The sequence below is a fragment of the Alligator mississippiensis genome, chromosome 16, assembly GCF_030867095.1.
Source record: "Alligator mississippiensis isolate rAllMis1 chromosome 16, rAllMis1, whole genome shotgun sequence".
NCBI classification, from domain to species: domain Eukaryota; kingdom Metazoa; phylum Chordata; order Crocodylia; family Alligatoridae; genus Alligator; species Alligator mississippiensis.
This window is the reverse complement of record NC_081839.1, coordinates 9251803-9278363: the sequence shown is the minus strand read 5'-3', so window position 1 is coordinate 9278363 and position 26561 is coordinate 9251803. Positions and strand designations below refer to the sequence as shown.

The window sequence follows — 26561 nt, the reverse complement described above, 5'->3', positions numbered from 1 at the left end:
ACAGCTCTGACACGGACCCCACTGTGGCTTTCAGGGCATCCCAGGATACACTGGGCCCAAAGAGCTGATTAAAGGGCTCATTCCCCTTGGAGACTTCCTTTTTCTCTGGTCCTGGGAGTATCACGGTTAGAGAGCACGACACTGGTGCAGCGTAGCACCAATGTGTTGTTGTATCAGGTGGGGAGATGGAGCAGTGTTTTAGCATCCCCTGGGTGGCTCAGACAAGTACCAGAGAGGCAACATTACCCTGACCTGGCAGGGAGAAGTCTTCCTTAATGGGGAGTCCTGGACCTGGGCCTGCCAGCCAAGAGGATGACTGCCCAGCAGGCAAGCAGCCCTGACAGGGGTGGTAGTATGGTCACTGCCCTCCAGAGCTGCTGAAAGTCTTAGGGCACATAACTCGTTGGATGAAAAATGCAGTTTGGGGGCAAAGCCAGCCCTGGCCTGGTATAGATCTGGGACCAGTTTTTAAAGAGAGATGGGGAAAAGTCCCAAAGCTTCATTTCAGCATTTCTGCAATGGAAGGTTTTCAGTCATTTGTTTTAAAGGAACAGCCTTAACCGAATCAAAAAAGGGTTAAAATTGACTAAAACCCCCAGTATGAAATTTTTTGGTGATACCAACCCCCATTTCTATTTTTTGGCCAGCCCTCACCGCACAGCCCTGATACCCACAGCAGGGGGACCTCAAGCTAGACACTTAGAGGGGAAGCGCTCTGGGCCCTGGTTCCAGTCCACTCAGCCAGTGTTTCCCAACTTTTTCCAGCCAAGGCACACTTACATTAATAAAAATTTTCTGCAGCACACCTGTTAAGGCATTCGCCATCCTTATACCTATGGTAGCTCATTGCCAGGGCAAAATTCTGCGGCACGCCTGTTCATTTCTGACGGCACACTGGTTGGGAAACATTGCCCTAAGCCATGCAGGCCCCTGTCATTCCCACGCAGAAGGCCCAGGGTTATTTTATAGCAGGTTGTACCTTTATTTTCTCTATGAACTACATGCAGCTCCTTGTGACCTCCATACAGAGGAGCCTGTATGGGGAAAAGTGTTACAGACACAGCTTTCTCTCCTTAACACCCTGCATGGGCCACCAGAAAGTCCTGGGCATGAGGCAGGGTGCAGTTCTCTGGCCTGTGCCAGGTAGGAGGTCAACCTACATGGTCACTGCCAGGCTTTCCAGTCCTCAGACTAACAAATCCAGAGGCTCCTTTTTCGGGTGGCTCCATGGTTGTGCCAATGGCAGATCTGCCTGAGCAAGGGGTTTTTAAGACCCAGATAGATAAAATTATGGCTCGGATGATCTAGTTGGAGATGGTCCTACTTTCAGCAGGGGGTTGAACTCGATGTCCTCCTGAGGTCCCTTCCAATCCTCATTTTCTATGAAGAGGCCCAGGGCCTGGCTCTGTTCTGATGTTCAGGAGAAGGATCCAGCGTGTAGCTCTGTCCTCGCTTAGACGAGAGGCTGAGGTGACGCTTCGGCCAAATGGCAAGGTCTACACGGAATTAGAGGCTGGGAACTCAGGACTCAGGTTCTCCTCGGGGGTGTTCACCCACTGGGTATCATCGCCACACCAGCTGCCAACATGGGAGCCAGAAGGGAGACTCCTGCAGGCATCAGAAGCAGCCGGCGACTGTGAGGTCTCCCCAGTGCTTTGGAAAGAGCCAGTAAAGACATCTGCACACTCATCCATGCCAACCAGTGGAGAGTGGGCACTTGCAAAGCCCCCTGGCCCATCACTGACACAGAGGTTGAGCTTTGCAATCAGCGGCTTCCCAATATTTACTGACTGGCTCTCCTCAATAAAGTCATCAATTCCTTGGTATTGGTACTGCAGGCAAATGGTGAAGGTCAGTTCCTTCTGCAAGAGCACCAAGAGCAGTGGTTAGTGTCCAGGAACATGATAAGAAGTGCAACAGCTTTCATCGCCAGAGGCACGTTGCCTACTGTCCTCCCAAAACCACTCTCCCCAGCAATGCTGCCTGGAGCGTCTGCCTCCAGCCATGCAGTATTAACACCATCCCAGAGAGTCCTATGGAGAAGGCACAGGATGGCCACAGACCTGGGGTGTTCCTGGACCATAGCACAGCCTAGACATGTTGAATCTGTAGTGACTAGGTGAGAAGGGATGAGCACATCCTGACATGGTGCTTCTGACCCCTGGATCAAAACCCTGATGCCCAGGAGGCAGCCGAGACACCGGGGTTCGCATTGTCCCAACTTCAGTTCTTGCTGTCTTTTGGCCTTGCAGTGATGGCAGAATGAGCTGGATCTCTTCCACCTCGCATGAGGGGTTACATGCAATTATGACTGGACCCCATGCCCTCAGCACCACGACAACACTTACTTTCAGCTTCTGCAGGCCACAGAGCCGGCTGTAGAGGCAGCAGTCTGGGAAGTGGGTGCTTGAGGCCTGGGAGAGAGTGCTCCCCATCTCCTCCGGGCTCTCCTTGTTGGTGAACTTCAAATCCACATCCAGCTCCTATCACAGACAGCATGGTCAGTGGTTGGGGTGGGGAAGGCTACCTCCAGGGCACAGCCCAGCATAGCCAAGCCTGAGGGAGTCTGCACTGCAGCTCTGCCCACCCAGGGTTCAGGAATCAAACCTCCCAAAATCATGGGGGGTGATTCATAACTGGGACCTGCCTCTTTGTCTCCTGCTATTAGAGCCTTTGATGTCACACTCTCCCATAGTGGAGGATAGGCTGAACCTGGCTGAGTTTAACCAATATCATTTGGCATAGCTGGGGGAGATGATTAACCTCTTTTGTGGAAGCAGGTGGATGAAAGAAAACAAACCCCAAGCCAAAAACACAAGGCTTCTGCTTCCTCCAAACAGAGGAGGAGGAAGAGGGGTTTGCTGAGTATTGTTTGAAGACAGGAAGTGTAGGGGAGAGAGCCCTGGCGGAGATGTACAAACTGGTCCATAGCAGAAGAGGAGCCTGGGCAGGTGGCACGGTGCAGAACCATCCCATGCTGCCAAGGCAGTAGCTGGGAGTTGTACCTGCTCTGCCAGGACCGGCTGGTTCCAGCACTGGGGCTAATGGAAGGGGAAATGTCTTTGCTCGAATCCTCCCCCCACTCTCCAGACTGGTGGGATCTCACCAGTCCACTCCAGAGAGGGGCTGAGTGAGACAACAGCTGTGACCAGCCAGAGCAGTGATTCCCAACCAGGGTGTTGCAGCAACTCGGGATGCCGTGAAATCCTTTTGAGGGTGCTGCACAGTATTAGCACGGTTAGGTGTGCAAACACCTGCACAACTGATAAGATAAACCCAGAGATTTCAAAAAGTGTCCAAACCACTCTGACTCCCTGTGTGGTAGGACGGAAGAATCGCTCTATTATGTTTCCATAGACAAAAAATGAGTGAAAGTTAAGAGCTGGTATTTTCCTGGGGGGCCCTTGAGTCTAACAAGGGGGAGCCTTAGGTCTAAAAAGATTGAGAAGCCCTGAGCTAAAGTTTCCCTAACAAAGGAATGCAGGTTTTGCTGCTTGGGTCTACTCTACCCATCTGTACCAACAGGAAACGTGCCTCAGTGGGAACAGGCCTAGCCTTGGGCCAGTGCTTGCACAGAGCTCAAGGGCCCCTATTGCTCCCAGAGAGCTGAAAGCCAACCCTACGCTTACCCAGAGCCAGCTCTCTGGGCTAACCAGGGTCTCTCACCTCCGGGATGTCCGTAAGCTTTGCCTCACACCTCGTGATCTCCTTTGGTGTCACCACTATGTGCGTGTAGATGATCAAGATGTTGGAGAACTCGGCGGCAAAGCCCAGCTGGACTCTGACCCCGCAGTCAAACTGGAGGTATCGGCTTTCTGGGAGGACTGGGAACAAAAGGGAGCGATGCTCAAAGAGGGGGTCACATCTGCCACCTACTGGACTAAGAACTACTCACAGGCTTTCATGGCGCGGTCCTACTAAGCTGGTTCCTGGGGATGCTCCTGCAGTGCGTGGGCTGGGGCCACATTTCCAAAGCAGCAGAGTCTTGTAGGTGCAAGACTCTGCTTTGCTGCACCCATTTGCCGTCCTAGTAGCACCCACTCTTAACAGAGCTGGGCAGAGCAGGAAACCTAGCTGTGGAGGCCTCTTCTGACTCATACCAGTCCTTGGGGACTCTCCTACTAGTGTCTAGCATGACCCCAAGCAAGCCAACCTCCCACTCCTCTCTAAGGGCCTTGCCTAGGTGCTCTGGCTCAAGGACAGGCCTCTCAGTGTCTGCTTCTGCCCCCTCCCACTTCAGAGAAGCCCAGACACTCACCATGAGCCTTGACCCATTGCAAGTTCCTAACAGAGACTTCCTCCGGGCCCTCAGATGGCTTAATTGGATCAGTGAGGGCTCGTCTCTCACACAAGTTGCTCCGTAGCTCCAGCGCCTGCCTGCCCCTGGTGATCTCTAAGGTTCCCATGTCTGCAAGACACAAGCAAGGTTGGGGAAACGCCTCTGGCACGGCAGGGAGTCCAGGATCTGTGGGGAACCGTGAGCTGTGCTGCGTTGGCCATCCAGATGAACTCACCTTCAGCCACCTTGTCTAGCAGCACTGTGATCTTCTCATCCTCCAGCAGCCACCTCTTCAGGAAGCTGACAAAGATCCCATTGGAGAGCTCTCCCTGGCTGAGCTCATAGGCCTCTGCATCAGCACATCTAGGAGAGGGCACCCAAGGAAGCTAAAGCCACTGGGACTCCATCAGTGGGTTGAACCTTCTCGACTCCTGACTGCTGCCTTCCTTGGCCCTTTCCTTTAGAGGTTTGCAGCAAAGATAACGCTGGGACTTTTCTCCTTTCTCAACCTTAGCGAGACCTGGGAAAGCTTCTGCTGCAGGAGGAAGGATCAGGCTCCCAATGGCAGAAAGCAGCCTGGAGCCGTCTCATACTGGGGAGAGACCCAAGCCCAGAACCCCTGGTTGTTCAGGTTTGGGTCTGGCTTGGTCCTTCCACGACAGCCAAATAGCTGAGATCAGCTGAGAATTTGGGTTGGGTCCTGCTGTGTTTTAAGCCTGAAGTTTTCAAAGGGAGTTTAGAGCCTAACCCCCTTGTCTTCCAATGGGACTAGGTGCCCAGCACCCTTGGGCTTCTTGCAGAAGCCCAGCCCCAGGCTTTCTTTTCTCCCCTAGGCCTGTTTGGGGTGGAATTCTTTCTACTCTTCTTCTGCTTTGGCCTTCTCGTTGTACAGGTCCCTCCCGTGAGGCCTCCGCAGGGCTGACGGCACAGAGACCTTCGAGCAGCCTGTTCTCAGCTGTGCTGCCCCTGGGAGAGAAGCAGGTGGCAGCCCCGTGGCATCTTGCTGGTTCAAGGGAGGGTGGAAGGGGCTTTGGCTTGGGATAAGAAAGCTGAACCAATATAAATAGCTCCAGCAGCTGGAGGGGACACACAGAATAGAGCAGCACTTTTCAAACTGTGTTCTGTGGCCACCGGTGGTCTGCAAACCTAAGGTGAGTGGTCCACAGATCGTACGGGCCCTGTGAGCCTTGAGAGTGTTTCCAGCTTGGGGACAGGGTTGCAGGACGGGCCGGAGAAATTCTGAGGGCTGACAGCAGTTGCTTGGATGGAGCCCAGGACTGGGAGGCAGGGCTTTGGGGCCTCTGTCCACCTCTGCATGGGATGTCCATGTAGCCTCCAGAATGCCAGCTCATCTGGCCAGGCCCCAGCTCCCCTCCTCTGCCACCTCCAAAAGGTGGGGACCTCAGGCCCCAGTAACAGGCACCGCACCAAGCCCTGATCAACCCCCTGGCTCTATACATGCCCATCCTACTCTGCAACTGCAGGACACTGAAGAGCGAGCCGGGGCAGTGAGTGTCCCCGCAGGCAGCAGGAGGCACCAGCCAATACGTACGTGGCATAGCCAAACACTATGTTGGCTGTGACCTGCAGCGCTCCCACCTGCGGGATGATGTCGTCATTCAGGTTCCTGGGGGGAAATGGAAGCAGCATGAAACGTCCCCGCAGTTCCCAGTGCAGCGCCCGTTGCCATAATAAGGGGCCTCCATTTGAACTGGTGCCCCTGGATCTTTATCAAGAGCATTGGCTTTGCGGCTGCTGCCAGCTGCCTGAGCAATGTGGGGAGGAAGGGGGGTTTGTTTGGAAGCTGACTGGTGTCACCATCAAATGTCCCTCTAACACCTCTCACTCCAGCCTGTAGATTCCCTGGCATTTGTTACACCCAAACCAGCGCTGTCCTGGGTCCTCTGGGCCGGGTGAAAAGGGGTTGCGACCCAAACCGGAAGGACCCATTCCTCACTCTGCAGCGTCCATGTAAGGATACACCTCCCTGTGCACATCTCCCTGCATCCACATGTGTACAGCAGTACGTCCTTGCCATGTGAGAGCATCAGCCTGCCCCCACCTCCTCCCAAGGGCAGAGACCCCCTGCCACTGCCTGCTCGCTGGCTCCGGTGCCCGCTCACCTCTTGCGGCACATGTCCAGCAGGAAGATGTTGAGGCCAGTTTGCCGCTGCTGCATGCTCTGCAGCACGCTCTGCACGCACAGGCAGTGCTCCGATGTGTAGGATCCCGGCGCATCAATAGGCACCATGAAGCTGTTCCCAAAGTTCTCGTAGCCATGGCCGGCGTAGTAGAGCAAGCCTGGAGAAGGGGGAGCACATCACATCACATCAGGAAGAGCTCTCCCAGCTGCTGTCTTAATCTCTGACTCTCCTCCCTGCTGTCCCTGTGTCCATCCGGCCGCCTGCAGGGAACTCTGGCAGCCTGCTGTGCCCAGTATGTAAAGTCAGAAATCCAGCTCAAATTCTCTTTTCCTCATTCTCAGCCTTGCTCCTGTCTGACCTGAGCCCTCGTGCACACTGTTCACCCGCGCTGGTCACTTGGGGCTGCCGCTCCCTCCCCTCCTGCATGCACTGAGACCCTTTGGTTGCACATGTTGCAAAATGAGAAGCACACGCAGGACTTGTCGCAGCCCTTCTGCTGCTAGGATCTTCTTCCTGGATCCGTGCCCTGACTATGCCACCCCACTGGCTCCTTCTCTTTTAGTGCCCCAGTGCAGACTTGGCCCTTTGTTACCATTTAGCCCAGACCTACTGATCCAGCCTGTCTTCCCAAGGCCATCCCCTCCCTTTGTTCAGCACATGTGCAACCTCCAGGCTCCCATTTTCTGCTCCTCTCTCAGATACTTTCCTGTACCCTCATGTTACCTGGGAGAAAAGCTCCCTGTCACAGTCTGAAAGCCACCTCCTTGCCCATCCTCAAGTTCCCACACTGTGGCAGTTTCCTGTAGGCACCCCAGTAACAGGAAGAGGAGCTATGACCACTGCACTGGCCAAACTAAGGGCTTGGATAGATATGATTATACCTGTGTAATAGTATTTCACTAGTATAAAATGTAGTGGACAGACAACACTAGCCCCTAAACCAGGGGCGGGCAATTATTTTGGGCAGAGGGCCGCTAACTGAGTTTTGGCAAGCCATCGAGGGCCACATGACAGGTAGCCAGGGGCAGAAAAATATTAATTTTCTAAATTTTTTAGGGACCCCACGGGCCGGATAGAATGGCCTGGTGGGCCACATCTGGCCCGCAGGTTGCATTTTGCCCACCCCTGCCCTAAACCATGGCAGCTTTGCTCAAGTTAGTGTGGAATTACCCCCAAAAGGGTTGTGATAAAACTCTACTGATGTAAATTATCCTGGTTTAGGTTTGTCTCTCCACAACCATGTGGAGGTAGCTGTTTGCTTAGGGCAAACAAGCTATCACCTGTTTCCTCACCCTTTACTGGTGAAGAGCAGTTTTAGCTGCTTATTGCATGAACTCTGAGTAGCTGCAGGTCTGTCTGTTCCTAATCCCAGTGTAATTTATATCATCTCTGTGTTCATCCATTCCCTAAGAAATATGCAGTTCCTATTATTTTTATTACCCTGTTACTTCACAACACACACACACACTCCTCATTGGAAGAACTTGCAAGGAACCTGCAGGTTGGAACAGGAGTAATAGGAGGGATAGTTTGGAGAGTGACACTATTGCTTGGGGACCGTGCAGACAGATGTGAGCACCTACTGTGGCTGCAAACAATGTTTTTAATAAAGATTCAGTTGCTAGAGTCCGAATGGAGTCCCTTGATTATTGCACAGGGCTCTGTGCATGAAACATGGTGTCAGTACCTGAGAACAACAGCAAAGAGAGCAAAGTGTGTATAATTCAAAGCATCACTTATGCAGCAAAGAGAGCAGGCAGCACGGAGGGGCTCAGACCCCCTGTGCATTTGGTTTTTCAGTCAAAATACCTAGCTGTAGCATGGAAATATTGCATCATTGGGATAAAGGGCAGAAAAGTGAGTGCACCATTTTTCCTGGAAGGGCCCAATGCATTAAAGCAGCTGAGGAAGGCTTTTGATGAGAAAAAGTGAAACTGGAAACGTACTGCTTTTTTACCCAGAATCAGGATCTAGAAGAAAGAATAGATAATTATAGTACAGAACTGAGAACACTGGCGTCCACGTGTCATTTTGGGAACATAACAGTTTCCCTTATTGGAGACAGAATTAGTTGTGGGACATCTGATCCAAAGCTAAGGCAGAGATTGCTAAGAGAGGCAGATCTGACTCTGGAGAAATGCCTTGAAATATCAAGAGCAGGTGAAATATCTAAAAAAAGAAGCAAAACAATAACTGGTGCAGACGCAAGATATGAGGTCAATTTAAGGGAACCCAAGAGATGCAACAAAGATAGGCCAACTGAGATGCAGTGCTAGGCTCCAGTATTGGTACTGTGGAAAGCAGCATGAAAGACAGAAAGTGCAACACCCAGATTATGAGCAAAGATGCCTGAGCTGTGGGAAACAGCCTTTTTGTGTCTCAGTGTCTCCACAGTCCTGGGAGAAATAAAGCAACAATACACTCAGCAGGAAAGGAGACTGAGATTTTTTATAAGGCAGATGAGTGACTTTAGCAGATCCAACTACTCTGAATATACATGCCCTACAGAAGAAAGCTACTACACAGCCATCTGCCATATTTGCAGCTATTTTAGTGGAGCAGCAGCCAGTCAGATGCTGGCAAACTGCTCAGCAGTTGTATCAGAATGGAGAAATGAGAGGAAATACGGATGGTATACAATGAAACAACAATACAACCAGTGGGTATATTCAGACTTTCAATACAACATCCATGAAGCAGAAAACAATATCACCTGGCATTCATAGTGGTCGACACTGAAGAGATCCATCACTGTTTTGCTGTTAGACAGCCAAACAGTGCAAGCCGTGGACCTGATCTCAGTGGAGCACCACACTATCATCCACACAAGGAGGGAGAAAACCCAGCATGGTCCTTCTCAGGTATTTTAAGACTTCAAAGATGTATTTGGCAGGCAAGGTTCTTTGGGTAAATCTGATACCTTTTATTAGACCAACTCAAATAGTTGTAAAAATTCTTCTTTGCAAGCTTTCAGGTACAAATACCCTTTGTCAGGCTGAGGAAGCATCTGCAGTTGGTTTGTGCTCTTCCAGGATGGTTTTGAGGAAGATGTATTTGAGGAAAACGAGCACAAGGGGTAAGCTCAAGTTAGAAATAAACCCACACGTACAGCCTGTACAACTGCTGCAACAGAGTACCGCTAACTCTGGTGGAGCCGCTCAAACAGCTTAATAAGCCTAACAAGAAGAGGTATGATTAAACCAATGGAAATTATTAGCACCAACTGGGTCAGCAGCCAGGTCATAATAAGACCATCTGATGGACTGAGGATCTATATAGATGCAAAACCTCTTAACAGGGTATTGGAAAGAAGTCATCAATTTTTCACTCTTGAGGACATCCTGCTTGAAATATTGGGGGCAGAAATATTCACAGGCTCTGCTGTGAAAAATGCATCCTAGCATATCAAGCTAGATGAGCCTTCAAGCCACCTGACAACATTGCAGTGCTCTTTAGCAGATGCCACTGGGTACAAATGCCTACAGGCATCAGTTCTGCTTCAGAGGTGTTCCAGGGATCAGGATTGTAGTAGATGACATCCTGGTGTGGGAGATAGAAACAGTGAGTCCAGGACCATGGTGCTAAGCTGTGATGGCTCCTAAACAGGTCTGAAGAGCAGGATATTAAGTTGAACTCAGAAAACTGAAGCTGAGGAACATGGAGATCCCCTACATTGGACACCTGTATTAGATACTTTCTGACCTCAGCAGAACTCCGGCCTGACCCTGATAAATTGAAAGCCAGTAAGAAAATGCCCAGACTACAAGATGTGAAGGGAATCCAGAAATGTATAGGTATAGCTAACTATCTTTCCAGATTCTGTGCTCACCTGTCAGAGGCTTGCAACTCTTTGAGATAGCTGGTACCACGAAACATTAGCAGGCATTTAAAATTAAAAAAAGTCCTAAGTGAGGCACCAGTCTTGAAGTGCTACAACCCACAGAGCAACAGCAACTGCAGTGTGATGCCTCCGAAAAAGGCCTAAGAGCAGTATTAATGCAGAACCAGCAACTCATGGCATTTGCCAGCCGGGCCCTGACAGATACAGGAGGAGGTTGTATCTTTTCAGATAGAAAAGGAGCTCCTGCTGTGCTCTTTGGACAGAAGATGGCTGGATCACAAGCCGCTGGAAGTCATTATGAAGCCACTCCTGAGTGCACCAAAGCAACTGCAACCCATGCTACTGAGACTTCAGGGATATGATGTGAGCATTAGGTACTGTCCAGGGAAGCCACTGCCCGTGGCAGATACCTACCTTCCAGAGTATGCCACACGTGGCTCTGAGGAACAGGAGACTGAATCAATGTGCTACAATACCTCTGTATCTCCAAAGGAAGTCTCCACACAACATGTGAGAGTGCAGAATGGGATGGATGGCTACAGATTGTGATAAGAATCATACCCTAGGAACGGCAAGATCTCAAGGAACAAGTACCCCAGGAATTCATTCCTTACTGGCAGGTTAGGGATGAGCTATGGGCACAAGATGGAATCTTATTTAAAGGAGACAGAGCTGTAATCCCTGCCAGTTTGAGACAGGATGTTATGAAAAGAGTCCATGCTTCACACCTGGGAATAGAAGCATGCCTGCAGCAAGCTCGGGAATGTCTACTAATTAGGTAGACAAGGTTCTTTGGGTAGATGTGGTATCTTGTATTAGACCAACTAAATCAGGGGTGAGCAAAATGCGGCCCAGGGGCTGGATGCAGCCTGCCAGGTCATTCTATCTGGCCCATGGGGCTTCTAAAAAATTTAGATAATTAATATTAATCTGCCCTGGGCTGCCTGTCATACAGCCCTCGATGGCTTGCCAAAACTCAGTAAGCGGCCCTCTGCCCAAAATAATTGCCCACCCGTGAACTAAATAGTTGGAAAAACTGTTCTTTCAAGCTTTCAGGCACAAACACTCTTCTTCAGGCATAGGGAGAGTTTGCCTATGTCCTTAGACCAACACGGCTACAAGCAACAACCCAACTAGCCAGGTATGCATTCCCAGGTGAGGACATACATAGAGCACTGTGAGCTCTGCAAAGAGCATGGAGACAGGTAACAGAAGGAGGTGCGGCAGGGTCATGAGATCCCAACATGACTTTGGGAAAAGGTTGGGGTAGATTTGTTTGTGTTCAGTGACAGAATAATTGTCACAGTAGGTTCCTACCCAAGCATTTGGGAGGTGGACTGTCTAGAGGGCACTCAGATGAGAACAGTAGTCCAGTAGCTGAAGGTACACTTTGCCAGATAAGGCACACCCAGTACCATGTGTTCAGACAGTGGGCCACCCTATACAGCAGAGGAATTCAAAAGATTTGGCACAAAATGGGAATTCAAGCACAAGACTTCTTCCCCAAGGTACAAAGGAAGGCAGAATGAACTGTCAAGACAGCCAAAAGACTCTCAGAAGGGCAAATGGACTGGATATGATGCTTATTTGGCTTTGTTGGACCATTGCAGTGCCATCTCTTAGACTTGATGGAAGAAGTGCTAGACACTGATGGAAAAAGCTGGACCAAGAAAGAGACCTAAGGCATCTGCCCTAGGGCTAGTATCAGCACAACTGCACCATCTTGCAGGACTATTGTTCTCATGCCCCTAATGATCTCCTCTGCCCAGTGAAGATCAGGCCTTGGTGCTCAGACACAGGTGGTGCTCACCACAGCATCTGATGAAGTGAGATCAAGGTTGAAAAACTTGTGTTCTATGTTTATTTTTGAGTTAGTTTATAAGGTGAATATCTACCCTGTCTACTGCCTGACCGCAGACTAATGTGGTAACTACTTCTCTCTTCTCATCATTTTGCCATTGCTAGATAGACCAAAGTCCTGACCTGCACTTAGAAGTTTGGTCTGTGCAACCAGGTCAGATCTCCTTTCTGCATCATGAGCACAGGCCTTAGTGAAGATAGTGTTATAGTGTTAGAAATGTCCCTTTGAGCAGCTGATCCTATTTGGTGAGTAGATCTAGGATGCAGCAGCCAAGAGCTCTTGCCAGCATAAGTAACATCTCCACTAGGTGGTTTGCCAGAATAGCTGTCAGTACCAGCAAACCCATGCTTGTACTGAGAAGGCCTCACTTCCTTCCAAGAAGCGCGTGCTGGCAATAGTTAGAAATCAAATATTCAAATATAACATGATTGCTCACTGATACATCAGTGTGTTCAAATATTACGCATGCCTCCTCCCCTGCCCTCCCCCATCCCCAAGCCATGCTACAGCTTGCTCATCCTGTTGGGAGACAGGAGGAGACAGCCTTGGCCAGCACAGACCACCCTGCAATCATCCTAGATGTCCCCACCTCCCTGTATATTTACATAAAGCACCTCTGGTGTTATGGCAAACCAGGGGTTAACCCTCCCAGTCCCAGGGGAAATGGGTGCTCCCCTTGTACCATATACGCCTTTGTCCAGGAGGAGGAGGAATTCGTTGACAGCCATCTGCATCTCGGCCTTGCTGAGGTCCAACAGGGAGACTACCTTGAAGTTCAGCTGGCGGAGCAGGTTGGTCAGCTCATGCACGTCCACCATGGGGGCTTTCAAGTGCTTGTGATACAGGTAGGTCATGTTCCCTATCAGCAGGGCCACTTTGTCTGTGGCTGCCAGAAAGCAGAACATGATTGTGGGAAGGAGCAGGGGACCTAGCTGAGCCCTTGGGGTGAACATTCACCCTCTCCCATCCCTGCTATCTGACCTTCTTCCCTTAGCAGCCACCCACCCAGCAGTGGATGGGGCCCCTGCAACAGCCATGGCCAAGGACATAAGGCCTTACAGGAACCAGAGGTTAGCTTTGAGCCTTGCCCCTTATCCCAGGTCAAGGCAGAGTCCTGCATCTAGCCAAGAAGAACAAAGAGCGTCTCCCAAAAGGTCACCCTCTGCCTGAGCAGCCAGCACGTGGTCCTCACTGCCTCCTGTAGTCAGTGACACACAACGCCTAGCCCAGGCTACATGTAGTGTCAGCCCATCAGGGGCAAGAGGGCAGGCTGCAAGTTGTAGTAAGCTGGGGCAGGGCAGAGCCTGAGAAACACACTTCAGGTCAGGGCTAGATCCTGCTTCTCCCTCTCTCACATTCACCCCAGCTCTGTGCTCAGCAGCTCGGGACACTGTAGGTGGGAGGAAGGGGAAGAGCCCATATGAGGATGCATGACCAGACCTAGTGTCTTTCCGAACACAGCCCTGGTGAGGCAGTGGCTGGCAGGGCATCGAGCATGTCTGCCAGAGGCTGGATGTAGGAGGCAGGGGAAAGGGCTTAAAGCTGTGTTTCTTGAGCCATGCCTAGGTAGAGGTCTCATGTAAGGTTTTGCATGGAACTGCTTACCATACAGCTGGCTGTGGCCACTCTGCTCTGGGACAGTCCCTGGAAAGCATGAGAAACATGGTTAGTGGGCTGAGCTCCAATGATAATACAACCATGGGGGCACCACAGCTTGACTGCACCAGCACACCTGACCTTGGGAAGGGATCTGCAGAGACCCCACTCCCAGCCAAGAAACCCCTAAGAAACCAGGGCAGGCAGAGCCCTACTGCCAAAGCTGCCCACCACAATAGTATCCAGGTAGGTTGCTACTGGAGTTACCCAGGCCAGCAAGGCTGGTTCCAGGATCCCCTAAGGCCTGGCCCATCAGAGGCTCAGAAGCAGCCTGTTCTACTACTGCCTTCGAGGGCCATATCCATGGATAAGTGCAGAAGGCAACTTGAGGAGGAGATCCTGGTCTGAGCTAGGCCTCTCCACCATCAGATTGCCTGTATGGAGAGGACGGGCAAGGTGTACCAGTGTGTGGACACATGCACTACTAGTTCAGCTCCTTGTCTTTCTTGCAAACTCCTGCCAAGGTGGCATACACACGAACACAACATCTCAGGTGCTTTGAGACCAAAGCATAGCAGCAGCTGTCGCCAGGTCTGTCATGGGAACCCAGCCGGACCCTGCAGTAAGGGGGAATGGCCCAATCTGTGTTCAGGCTTGTACTTTGGAGTCCTTACATACCAGCCTCTCCCTCCTGCCAGCCTGTCCCAGAGGTGAACAACCGTGGTCCTGTGGAAAGAGAAGGGAGGGAACAGTCAGACTGGGTAGACCAGCAGGGTATCTGGGGAGGAGCTTTGGACTGCAGAGACTTGAGCTAAGTCATGCCACAGCCCTCTCCTGGCACACTCATCCTCTCAGCACTGGTGAAGGGAGGAAAGGATGAACAGGACAGGTCCTGCCTGCCGTCTGCCCCCTGCCCCTACACGCCTGGCCCTGCACTGTGATGAAGGATCATTAGATTGCGAGCTCTCTGGAGCAGCCTGTGCTCTGGGGCACTGCGGTGCCCAGGCTTGAGGAGCCCTGGTCCCAGTCTGGGGTCCCAAGGCATTACCACAGTCAAACCATGAGGATTTTCTGAATGCTCCCTCTGGGAAGGGGCTCTGCTTGAAGCATGAGGCCCACAGTGTGGGCACGGGGAAGCATCCTGGGTGCCCAGCAGTGCTTAGTGAGACAGCCAGGCCAAGCTGGGGGAATGGAGGGGATGTTTTAATACGAACCAGGGGAAAAGAACAGGTTGGAAAAGAGGATCTCACCTTTCTGGAACACAACCGTGGGCTGGCTGGGATGTAGCCAGGCTGCTTGAAGCAGGCAAGACCCCTGGCATGAGTCCCTAACAGTCTGCTCCTGAGCCCCTCGCTCTGTGTTAGTTCAGAGCCCTGCTCTGTGCAGATTCTCCTGCTTGCCACTGTGAGACCAGCATCTGCCCAAGAGGCACTGTGGGTCTGTCCCATGAGACTAGCTTGTCCCACCGTGGCCTGCCAGGCAGCTTCAAAACTTGGCTGCAGGGATTTCTGGTGTCTTGCTATGCGGGCCACATCCCAAAGAGGAAAGAGCAAAGCTGGTTGAATGGAGAGGCACAAGCAGCTGGAGCCCTGAAGACAAGGGTGCAGCAGGGGTGTACAGAACAGGCTTCTAGAATTAGTCTGCCATACTCCAATTGACCAGCAGAAGGAAACAGCCTACTATTGCTGCCAGCAATGGGAGACACTCTTTTAGCATGAGTGATAGAGGCCTGGGCTTTGGTTCAGAGCCTGCTGCTGGCCTGTAGTGGAGGTCACGCACAACCCCCCCTCCCCCAGCCACAAGTCCTCACCAATCTCCACATCCACATCCTTGCTCCACAACTCATGGAAGAGGTTGAACACTTTGCAGGAGTAGCAGCCTCTCTCTGCAGTTGTCACCAGCTTCACCTGCAGAGGGGAAGAGGAGGAAAGGTCCGTGCAGAAGACTCCCAAGCACCTCGGCTCAGGTGCTTGTTGTGAAAGAGCCCAAGGAGTCCTGGCAAGCTGAAAGCTCAGGGACTAAATGCAGGGACTGGGACTTCTCAAGACTGAGCCAGCAGAGCTAAGGCAGGATGGCTGCTGGCTTGGCTTCTTACACTGCAATCCACCGCAGGGCTCAGGATCCTGATGCCCCATGAGACAGTCCCTGCAGCCTGTTATCAGTCCCCTACACAAACAGCACCATGACCTCTCCTTCCCAAAGCAAGTACCTGGAAGCAGGGGTCCCGCGCCCCCTCGATCACAATCCCATTTCGGAACCACTGGTACTGGGGTGGGGGGTTCCCAATGGCCATACACTGCAACTGGAGGGTTTTCCCTTCGTCCAGGGTGCAGGGCTGGGGCTGCTGGACGATCTGCAAGCCCGCCATGGTTAGGCAATAGCCGCTTGCTGGAGAGGATGCTGAGAACAAAGAGCACGTCATCTGGGTAAGTGCATAACTACACTGGCCTGCTGGACCAGGCCCTGGGGCAAGGGTGGTCTGGGTACCCTCTAAGGCAGCAGGTGGTCATCTTCCCCTTTAGTCCAGAGATGCAGCCAGTGGAGACTAGCAGGCCCTGTGTACCAAGCTGGCAGTGTATCATGCCAGCTCTCCCAGTTCCAGGCTGTCCACAGCTCATCAAGCCTATACTCAAGAGTAGTCTGTCAAAGCCCTTTCAGTCTAAACAGCAATTGTCCCTAGAGGTTTTCATGGAAGCCTCCAAACACTTCACAAAGGAGAACAAAAGCAGAGGAGTGAATAGGAAATTCAGACCAAACTCTGTTTGGGGATCACAGAGGCTCCTCAGGAAGAATTCAGCAAATAGGTTCAATTGGAAAAACTAAGAAAAAAGTTGTGACAGGTGAATGAGATGCTCCGATGTTCTTTCTGCAATAGCACTTGGGTTTGAACCTGGCCTAGTATTAAAAACGGGCAAATAACTGAGAACCAAACCAACCCATTTCCGGCTGACATGAGCTGGAATGGTGCTTTGCTTCTGGCATGGACACCACAAAGCTGCTCCTGGGAGATAATATGGTATTGCTGGAGTCAGTATCTCAACCCCCATTTTACAGATGGGGAAACTGAGGCACTGGGGTGGGAGGGGGGAGGGCATAAACATGCTCAAGGCTCATCTAGCAAGCTAGTGCAGAACTGAAAGTAGACCCTAAGTCTCTGGAGCCCTGGCTATACCCTCTGAACTAATCCCTGCTGTCTCATCAGTTTGAGAATGATCCCAGGAACATACTGATCCGCCCAGGCTGTCAGGTGGGTTATGCATGGGCTGGGGTCATGGGCAGAGCTAGGGGTCAGGTTCACAGGTTGATGGAAATTTGGCATCTGGCAGGACTGCAGTCCAGGGCACAGATGGACCCACTGATCATGCAGACCTGCCACAGGCACAGGCCTTCAGCCAGGATCCTGCAGGAGCAAGAGCCCAGGAGACTGTCCACCTCCAGGTTGCGGAAAGGTTTTGAAAAATCAACACATCTAAAATCAGGCCTCCCTTCCCCCGCTCAGCACAATGCGGGTGGGGGGTTGGAGGGCTCTGCTGCTTCCCCTGCTGCTGCAAATATAGTTGGGACCACCTGAGGCTGGGCTGCTTCTTCTCTTGACCTGGACCCGGGCCCATTTGGAGAAGGAAAAGTTGGTCCCGCAGTTCACTCGGCAGATGTACCAGGCAGGCAGGGTCTGCAAGGTAGCTGGGTCTATCACCAGCTCAGGAAAGGTGGCACCAGGTACCTAAAAAAGACATAAAATACATTGTTCCACGTCTAAGGAGAGCAAAGAGAGAAGGGATGATTAAACCATGCACACTCCAGAACAACCGCCTCCAGCCAGCTACCAGTGCCCACATCCAACAGGTAGCGCAGGCCCCTCAGCCATGGCTCAGCAGTCCTGCCCCAAACACACCCTGTCTGTGTGGAAAGCTGGAACGTGGCTGGAAGGGGCTGTGCTGCAAAGCTTCATGGCATAATAAGCATGTCAGATGCTTTGAGTGCTGCCAGGCACCACCTTTGGCTTTGGAGGGAGCTGGGGATGCTCAGCCCCTTCAGGTCTCAGGTTGTGCCCCAACATTTGACTTGCCTGGTGCTTTGCCAGGAGTCAGAGGCAAAACCAGGATTCAAGTCCAGCTCCCAGCCATACTGCCCTTCCACGGGGCTGTGCTGCCCTCTGCCCTCAGCCTCCTCCTGCTCTGGGATCTCACCTCGTGCTTCCCACAGAACCACTGGTAGCTGAGTCCAGGTGGCCCACTTGCCTGGCAGGACAAGGACACGCGAGTCCCTTCTGTAACCACCTGGGATTCTGGCTGCACCGTGATCCGGATGAATTCTTGGACTTCAAGAGAGAATGGATAAAACCCTGAGCTTCCTGGACCATCCCTTCTCGCCCCACTGCATGTGTGAGTCACTCCTTGCCCCGAACGCTCCCACTGCCCTCTCCTTCCTGCTGTCCCTTTGTGGATTCCCAGTCTTTTGTTCCAACTACTCCATCCCGCTCCCATCCTGCAGCATGGGCTAGATAAAGCCCCAGATCACAGTCACCCTGCTTAAGCCATTGCACCACCCTCCCTGCAATCCAGAGTGTCAGTCTTCCTCTCTCCTGCCCAAACAACCACACTCTCCCAACCCAGTTGGCGTTGCAACCCAGGAACCCTACCACCCGCTTTCCTGGACCAGCCGCTGAGCCCCACGCTCATCCTACAGTACAGATCCAAGCCAACCTCTTCCCAGTTCCAATCTCTACACCTCACTCTCACCCTAGAGCTGGGAATAAAACCCAGGAGTCGTGGCTTTCCTTCCCCAGCGCCCTCCCACAGGCCATACCAACACTGCTGACAAACTGGAAGGCCTCGGTGTGTCCCGTCTTTTCTAAGCAGCAGAGCAGGTACTTAAGGGTGCAGTCTCGCTCAGACAGCAGCTGCAGGAGGTGCTGGCTGGGGCTCCCACGGGCCTCCAGGACCTTCAGGGAACATACCTCCAGCTCCTCCTCACTGAGAAACAACACAAACACAGAAGCACTATTAACCTCTTGGCCCTGGGGTAGATCCTGCTCCTCTATCTGCCCCGACTCCTCTGTCTGGGCACTGAAGAGAACATGGCCTGAGAGCCCGGAGACCTGGGGTCTAATCCTGGCTCTAGCTCTGTCCTGCTTTGTGAACTGCCCTGTCTCAGGGTCAGCAACACTATCCTGCCATGTGGGCTATAAGGGAGAAGGGCTTCAAGTTATGTTCTGGCTACACTGTCAGCCCTAACAGCCAGCCCCCTTCCTTCTTCCTCTATCAAAACCATTCACCGAATTTCTCCGCCTCTGAAGTTGGTCTTCAAAGCTCAACCCCTGGGGGCTGGAGGAGGGCACCGAATGGGTTTTCCACAAGATTGAGGTAGAGATAGGGCCCAAATCAAAATCCAGGATCTAGACAAGGGGCAACTTAGATCTGGACTTGGTAGTGTGGTCTGCTGTCTACAGGGTCCTTCTTTCCTGGAGGGATGCTTTGCTGTGACTGTGCAAAGTGCCAGGCACCATCTCAACAACCCACCAGCCCTCTGTTTTCAGGGAGCAACATGCAGAGGAGATGGGATCAACACAGAGCTCACAATGAAGGGAGGGTTCGACTATAATGGGGCAGAGATCTTCCCACAAAACCTCACGGATGTCTGGCACAGCAAGTAGCTGGCAACAGCAGCAATGACTCTGCCCAAGGCAGGGCAAAGGGTCCATGGGAGCAGAGTGCAGTCAGCTTCACCTTGAGCGCAGGAATGCAGGCCTCCCATGCACAGTGACAGGAAGAGCCCCAGAGCATCACGTGGTATGTTTGAGGGACATGTGAATCACTCCAGGCAGGGCTGGCCAGCATCCCACAGCCTTACACCAGAGAGCTGGGAACCATACACCTGGACAGGTGCCCTGTGCACTGGGACATCTCCCCCTGCTCCACATACACAGGAGCCACGTGCACAAGCACCCCTGCCCACACCCAGAGAAGCAGTATGAATACACAAAAGCACAGCATGCATCCACATGCTCAGGGACCCCCAGAGATAGGAGACACCAGCATACATGCACAAGGACATGCCCTCCCCCACCCACAGAGCTCACATGGGGCCATTATGCACAGATGCACACTGTACACAGGCCTCACACATACGTGCACACAGGTGCCCCCTCCTGCACAGAAGGTCCCAGCCTCCCCTTTCACCCCCACCAGGGTGGGAAGACTATAATCAGGGAGCATCAGCTGGAGACTTTTGTTAAGACTCCAAATCAGGTAAGAGTCCTTCCCCCCACCACTCTTGGCACTGCTTTCCTTCCCCTCTGTGCTCAGCTGCACATCCTCTGCCCACCACTGCCACTGTCCCCGCTTTCTCTGGTGGGGATGGTTGGGAGAAGGAGGAGAGCTCCAGAGCTGATCCTGATGGCTCCAGCTGGGCTGCACGGGGAGTAGGACTCACCCAGGGACAGCGACAGTAGCAGGTAGAAAGGGGTAGGATGGGAGGGGAGGGGACAGGATGGGTGGCTGAGCAGAGGGGAAAGGAGGGGGAGGAATCTTACCTGCTTCACAGACTTAAAAATGCCCCCGCTTCTGCTTCAGCAGTGTGGTCTAAAAGCGGGGTACAACCGTGCCACTTCACCCCTTCTGGATCTACCCCCTGCACCCACATCACACACACACACAGATATGCTCGTGCACACCCAGTGCAAGCCACCTGCTGGTAGCAGCACTGGGGTGTTGCCCACAGCGGTCCACTGCCTGACGCCCATAATGTCCCCAGCTCTGCATCTACCTGAATTTGAAGCGTTTCTCGGCACCAGCGACTTCAGCCAGCTTTCGCCAGCCCCGGGTGGAGCTGTCCAGGAGCTCGGAGAGCCTGGCCAGGGCGGCTTCCCCCAGCGTGCTGAGTGGCACACTCCAATCAGCCATTGGCCCTCCACGTCCCTTCTTTCTCTTTCAAGCCCTGAGCAACAGGCTGTGTTGGCTCCCCACTGCGCTCTGTGGCACAGTTCACAAACCACCATCTGCCTGGGCATTGAAAACACAGAGAGCATCTGTATTAGGGGGGCAAGCCGGTGGGTAGAGTTTGACCAATGGGGCAAAGGCTTCTGGATAAATTCCTGCCTGAGCTCAGATTGCCAGATATCTCCGGGGAATAGCTCCTGCCCGTGACTCAGTGGTCTGACTCCCACATGTTTCCAGGTGCAGCACCTGGGAACCATAGGAGCATCTGGGCATAGCAGCAGGGGGAGTTAACCAAAGTTGCAACAAGCAGGAGATGCCAACAAAACAGCAGTGGGGGCTTGGGGGCCTATCCCACAGCTTCTTCTGAAGCACAACCTCCCACTCCAAAGGATCAAGCAGGAGGCAATGAAATAAACTGAAATTCTGGAATTTCAAGCCCTTTTGATGCAAGGCCCAGGGCCTTGGGATAGGTGCCTCTGCTCTTTAGACAGGAGGGAAGTGGAAAAGCCAGCACTCTCTAGGTTCATGTGCATGAAGCAGGCCATTGCTTCTCCACAATCCCTGTGGCTGTAGCAGAAAGCCCCCTTTTCCTCTTGCCTGCAGTTGCTCTCCCCTCCTTGGATATGTTTTTCCTCTTCTACCTTTTCTTCCGTCCTCTTTCTTTCACTTTAAGATAAGGAATTGTGTTTTAAAATTTGTATGTATGCATTTTATATCTCCCTGTGTATGTTGGTATTTTTATCTATTTGTGTGCTATGGCATTTGTAGCTTATATTTTATACTCCTCACCTTTCAGCTATAAATGTGTTTAGTAACAATGTTAACAAGGGCAGGAGTCAAACTGCCACTTCCCTGTATCAGGCTGGCCCCTGAAAGAGCGAGTGAATCAGTGACTGAATGTGTAACACGGTAGCAGACAGAAGTTAACACCTAAGGAAACTGCAGATCAACCAACAGAAGAACTCAATAGAAGACAATGTAACAACCGGGAATTCTCTAAACGACACTGATCAAGGGCTAGAAGCCCTGGCCTGAGTTAATCAATGCTGGGGACCAACTTTTGGGCTTAATATCTCTAGATCGACCGCTCCCAGAGCCCTATTCAAAATTCATCAATGGACTCCCAAACCTGCACGTACATGCGGACGACCTCTGGGGCTGACAGATGCCATCCAGTAGCCACCAAGGGGGGAAGTCCCATGAGGGTCAACGACCCCTGGATTGGGGAAACCTGAAAACTGGGGAGTCACCAAAGTCTGCCAAGGACAGATAAAAAGCAGTGAAAAGTGACCCTCAGTGGCGCCCTCTTGATCTCCAACTCGACCAGACCTGTCCAGCCAGAAGGACCAGCCGGCAACCCCCTTCTGGAGGATACCACCACGCTGAAAGAAGCCTCTACTGGCCATTGACAGCAGACTCCAGCGCTTGTAGGATAGGTATACCTGACTCTTGTAGCTTGCTACTGTGTGTGTGCATGTGTGTGTGGGGACCAGCCCCAAGGTTTATGATTTAACTTCATTACAGTGCTTCAATCCGCCTAATAAACCAGAATTTTAAGGATCCCGAGTTGGACATTTGTAGCCAACATGACCATGTCCTGAGGTGGTGGTTGGAATACCTTTGTGACTGGATACAGGTCGCAGGGTCACGCTGCTATTACCAAGTCCACAAAATGCTCCTGGAATTAGGCAGGAGTGTTCCCCTGGGAATAAGGCTGAAGGTGGGGGTTTGGCACAGAAGGGTGCACAGGGCTGTGCTCAGACTGCAGAGTTCAGCTCTAGGAGAAAGCATCTGTCTGAAGGCCTTGCCTTGCTCTGGGTTCCCCCACCCAGGGGAGTCTCCATGCATGGAGGGCAGCTGGGGGAGGTACCAGTGCAGAGCTGATGTTACCGTCAAGCCTGTAGCAGGAGAGCCCTGCAGCCCAGCTAAGGCTTTGAGGCCAGTTTGACCGTGCCCAGTGAGCAAAGCAACACAGAGCAGATTGCATGATGCTCTGGGCCAAGCCAGCAGGAGCAGGTGGGTGCCTGGTTCTCTCTGGGCAAGAGCAGTCTGGCACAGGTCATCCTTGACTCCTGCTCAGTCCAGTGAGAGCCAGGTGTGTGACTGGGGCACGGTCTTGGAGTCTGTCTTTACAGTACAGTTATCTTGAATTATCTGTGCTTCTCAGCCACACGGAAGCAGCTGTATCTTCTCAAGCTGGTGCCACCCTCACTCACACATAGCACTAGCTGTCCTGGTCCTTTGTGGGCAGCAAGCTGAGCTGTGAGAGAAGTTGTCTGTCCTTTTGAACAGCTGGGAGGATAGGGAGAGGTTGAGGGAGGAAAGGAATTAAAAGGATCTGGGGGATTAGCAGCACTTGAATGGAGCTAGGCTGTTTCTCTAGCGGTCCTGCCAGCATATGAGGAGTGTTTCGGGCACCCTGTCTGCTGCAGCTGAGTTGCTTAAAGTGCAGCAGCTCGTGTACTTAGCTTTGGAGCTTCCCTGGTTCAGTTCCCCATGCAGTAGCTAAGAGGTCTCGTCTCAGGAGCTCAGAGGCTGAGCTAACTGGGTCTTTCACCTGTGCCTCCAGGCCAGGCAGCTACATTCAAGTTAAGAGCTTGTGTATGGACACGATCCTGGTTAGGGGTAATGCTCCAGTTAGCTCAGCAGTGAATGCCAGCCCTGGAGCTCTGCATGGCACCCATGACAGAAGGGAAACAGGGACTGCAGTGAACGTGGGAGAGCCTCCTACAGCCTGGAAAATAGGCAAGGGACTGGCCACAAGGGAGCTAGTGTTGGAGTCAGGATTAGAACCCACTCTCCAGGCCTGTGCCCAGACCATGGACTGCTTTGCCTCCGGTTGAACATGGGAACACCAGGCCTGCATGCCAGAGGACTTGTTGCAGGGATGTCATGTATCTTGCTGCCACAGAAATGGGCCAGTGTCTAGGCTGCCATGGCAGCAATGCTGGCCCCCGGATGTCCCGTACAGAGCCATTTTGCAGGCACACTGTATTCATCACTGCCCTGCAGAGGCTGGGCTCTGTACCGCAGGGACACAGAGAACCAGGCAGTTCCCAAGGGATGGGGCTGACTGTCACAGGAGTGCCAAGAGCCTGGCCATTCCCAGGATGGTCATTGGAAGGGGGCTGGAGCCTTATCAGGGTGGTTACCTAACCTCCCTCATCCCTGGAGCCCCCTCTTTTCTTCCACTCATGTTACTGGAGCCCCCAAAGGGAACTGCTCTGCCTCAGAGCTGGTGGGGGCTGATGAGCCATCTTTTCATTTCTCATCCCCTTGGTCAGGAGCACAGTAAGCGTGGGAGGCAGCCAGGGCACAAAAGCAAGCCGTCTGGGGTAACAGCACAACTCTGCAGCAGGGTTGGGAACAGAACACAGGTCCCACCTTCCCACCCAGAGCCTTAGCCACAAGCCTGCACTTTCTCCACCATTCAGCATGGCTGGCAATACCAGGAGCACGCTGATGCCAAAGGGACTCGGGGGGGGACTCAGCAGCAGGACGGGCTAAACCCTCGCAGGCACAGGCTGTTTGGGTTGACAGAGGGGAGCTGCAGGGAGAGGATGTGAATGGAGGGACAAAGGGCGTGCATAAGGATGACAAAGAACAACAGAGCAGGGGAAGGAAGAGGAGGGTAGGCAAAGACATGGTCAATGGGATGCTGGAGCAGGACCTCCCAGGGACCAGCCAAGCCAGCATCTGCAGAGCAGACTCACCTCAGGAGGCAGCCGAAGCCTGGCAGTGGGGACACTGGGCCCTTCTGTCCCTGCCTAATCAGAGCCTGGAGCGGGTGGTGCTCATGGTGCCGCTCAGAGACCCCTACCTGGCATCAGACTGTGGATCGCAGCTCAGCGAGTGCTGATCCCCACAGAGGAAATGAGGGTTAAAAACAAAAGCCTCCCCAGCGCTGTGGAACGCAGCACTTCTCCTTTCCTGAGCAGCTTCCTGTGCTGCGGCTGCTGCAGCACGGCTGGGGTCAGACAGTGCAACACAAACACCTCTGTGTGGCACACGGGTGAGTCTGGCCCCAGCCCCACAGCTGCATCAGAGCCCTCACGTGGAAGCAGCTAAGGTATGAACCTCTGAGCTGACACGCCAAGCTCAGGGCTGCAACCCCCCTCCCCACCCTGAGCCTGGGCTAGAAGGGAGTGGAGCAACTCCTGGCTCGCAGTGACTGCTGGGGGCAGGACTCGCTCAGACCCCCTGGCCCAGCTCTCATGGGTGCTTCTCTACGAAGTCCAGCAATGCTGGGCAGGGAAAGCAAGTTTGGCTCTGACCCTGCTCTGAAACCCTCCAACTCACGCAGGGGCCAAGTGACCTCGGATGCCACGAGCAGCGGGTAAACCCTGCTCAAGCTCTACTCTTCTGCACCTTCAGCATCAACCCTCTTGTCTCTCTTGAAAGAGAACCAGGCCTACGCCCCTGAAATCAGAGCAATGCAAGGACAATTTCTCATTGAAAAAGGTCTTGAGAGGGCAAGAGATACAACTCAAACAGAGCTGTCCTGTGCGACTGAGCTGACAGGTGTTGGTCAAGTGCCGTGGAGATTCTGGGGACAGCCAAACAGGTGCTAGGCCTTACCTAGACCCCAGGACACCTGGCAGATGGCTCCTTGCTGCGTGCCCTGCTCTTTTTTAAACTGTGAACAGGACAAGCAAGCACATTTCTCTCCCCAGTAACAGAGCCAGAGAAGCCAACCCAATATTGCAGGGCTCCTGAGTCAGAGCTGGAGAGAGAAGAGGAAGTGAGAGCATGGACAGAGGCAGAGATGGGTTGCATGTGTAAATCCCAAAGGGTTCATTCAGGTGGGGCTACAGTAGGGCCCTGCCAGGCAAATGCCTTCCTCCCCGTCACTAGTCACTGCTCAGCCCTCAAGGGAGTTTTACAAGCACCAGAATATTATGGGAAGCAAAGGGGCCTCCATCAGGCCCTTACCAAGTTGGCAGTGCAGCCCTGGCAGTCTCAGAGCATGGTGAGCCCTTGGATGTCTCCAGGGGTATGGACTCTGCCTGTAATGCTTACAAATGTGAACCCCAGCTCCCACTCTTTCTTGCAGTTTAAAAAATGAAATAGGTGTCAGAGAATTACTAAAGAGGCAGGGTGACAGCCAGAACAATGATCAGCAAAGCACGGCTCTTCTTGGAATCTGTGCAGCAAAACCTGAGCTTTCATTGGGATCGAGGTGAGGGATAGAGGGAGCAGAAGAAAGCCTCTACCCCTGCAATTCTCAGCCACTGTGTTGCAGCATTAAGATCCTTTTAAGGGTGCCGCACAATACTAGCACTGTTAGTTGTGCAAGCTCCTACACAATTCACAAGATAAACCCAAGAGATTCAAACAGGAATCCAGTGTCAAAAACAACCTGACCTGTTCTGGTCTTTCCAAGTTCTTTGCAGTAGCAGGCTGCTCTACTCTTTTCTGTAGCCCTAAGAGATGGCATTTGCCACATGGACCTCAAATGTAACAAGGTTGAGAACCACTGCTCTAGCCCATCACACTGTGAAATAAATGTATACTCCTGCCCCATGTATGAGTGAGCCTCCAAGCCTGGAGAAGGACTAGGACAGCTCTCAGGGCCTCTCTCAGTCCCTAGTCAAAGCAGAAAGAGGAAGTGCCATGTACAAAAACACTCCTACAGTAATGTCAACTGTCACAAAACCATTGCAAGACTCGGGACTTCAAAGTCAAAATAACTCCAACTCGTGATCTCCCAATCCCACCCTCAGATCTCTGCATTTTCCCAGCTGGTAAGTGGAGGGAGAGGGGAGGGGAGAGGGGAGGACACAGATCAAAGCCCTTGCAGTGAGGTGGGGAGTGGAGCAGGAGCAGGAATGAATGGGGCCCCAGGGCTGGGGGAGGAGGGGGAGGCAGAGGCGGGCTGCCTGCTGCGGGCTCTGCACCCTGC

The 26561-nt window shown here is 52.7% G+C and overlaps 1 protein-coding gene across 2 annotated transcripts; it reads right to left on the bottom strand.

Moving 5' to 3' along the window:
• Nucleotides 1-964: 964 nt before the first annotated feature.
• On the bottom strand, nucleotides 965-26561 carry LOC102564908 (mucosa-associated lymphoid tissue lymphoma translocation protein 1). Of its 2 annotated transcripts, XM_019491250.2 has the most exons (17): nucleotides 24373-26561; nucleotides 20487-20722; nucleotides 18528-18694; nucleotides 17909-18039; nucleotides 17289-17442; nucleotides 15931-16121; nucleotides 15532-15628; nucleotides 14400-14447; nucleotides 13731-13769; nucleotides 12808-13011; nucleotides 6403-6580; nucleotides 5832-5906; nucleotides 4515-4642; nucleotides 4259-4408; nucleotides 3667-3824; nucleotides 2349-2483; nucleotides 965-1862 (listed from the first exon to the last, which is right to left on the bottom strand). In XM_019491250.2, the coding sequence occupies exons 2-17, from the start codon at nucleotides 20621-20623 to the stop codon at nucleotides 1497-1499; spliced, it is 2358 nt and encodes a 785-aa protein (XP_019346795.1). In that variant the 5' UTR covers nucleotides 20624-20722; nucleotides 24373-26561; the 3' UTR covers nucleotides 965-1496. The 2 variants fall into 2 exon arrangements, with proteins under 2 accessions (XP_019346795.1, XP_059575507.1); XM_059719524.1 differs by lacking the exon at nucleotides 24373-26561 and having other exon boundaries at nucleotides 20487-24363.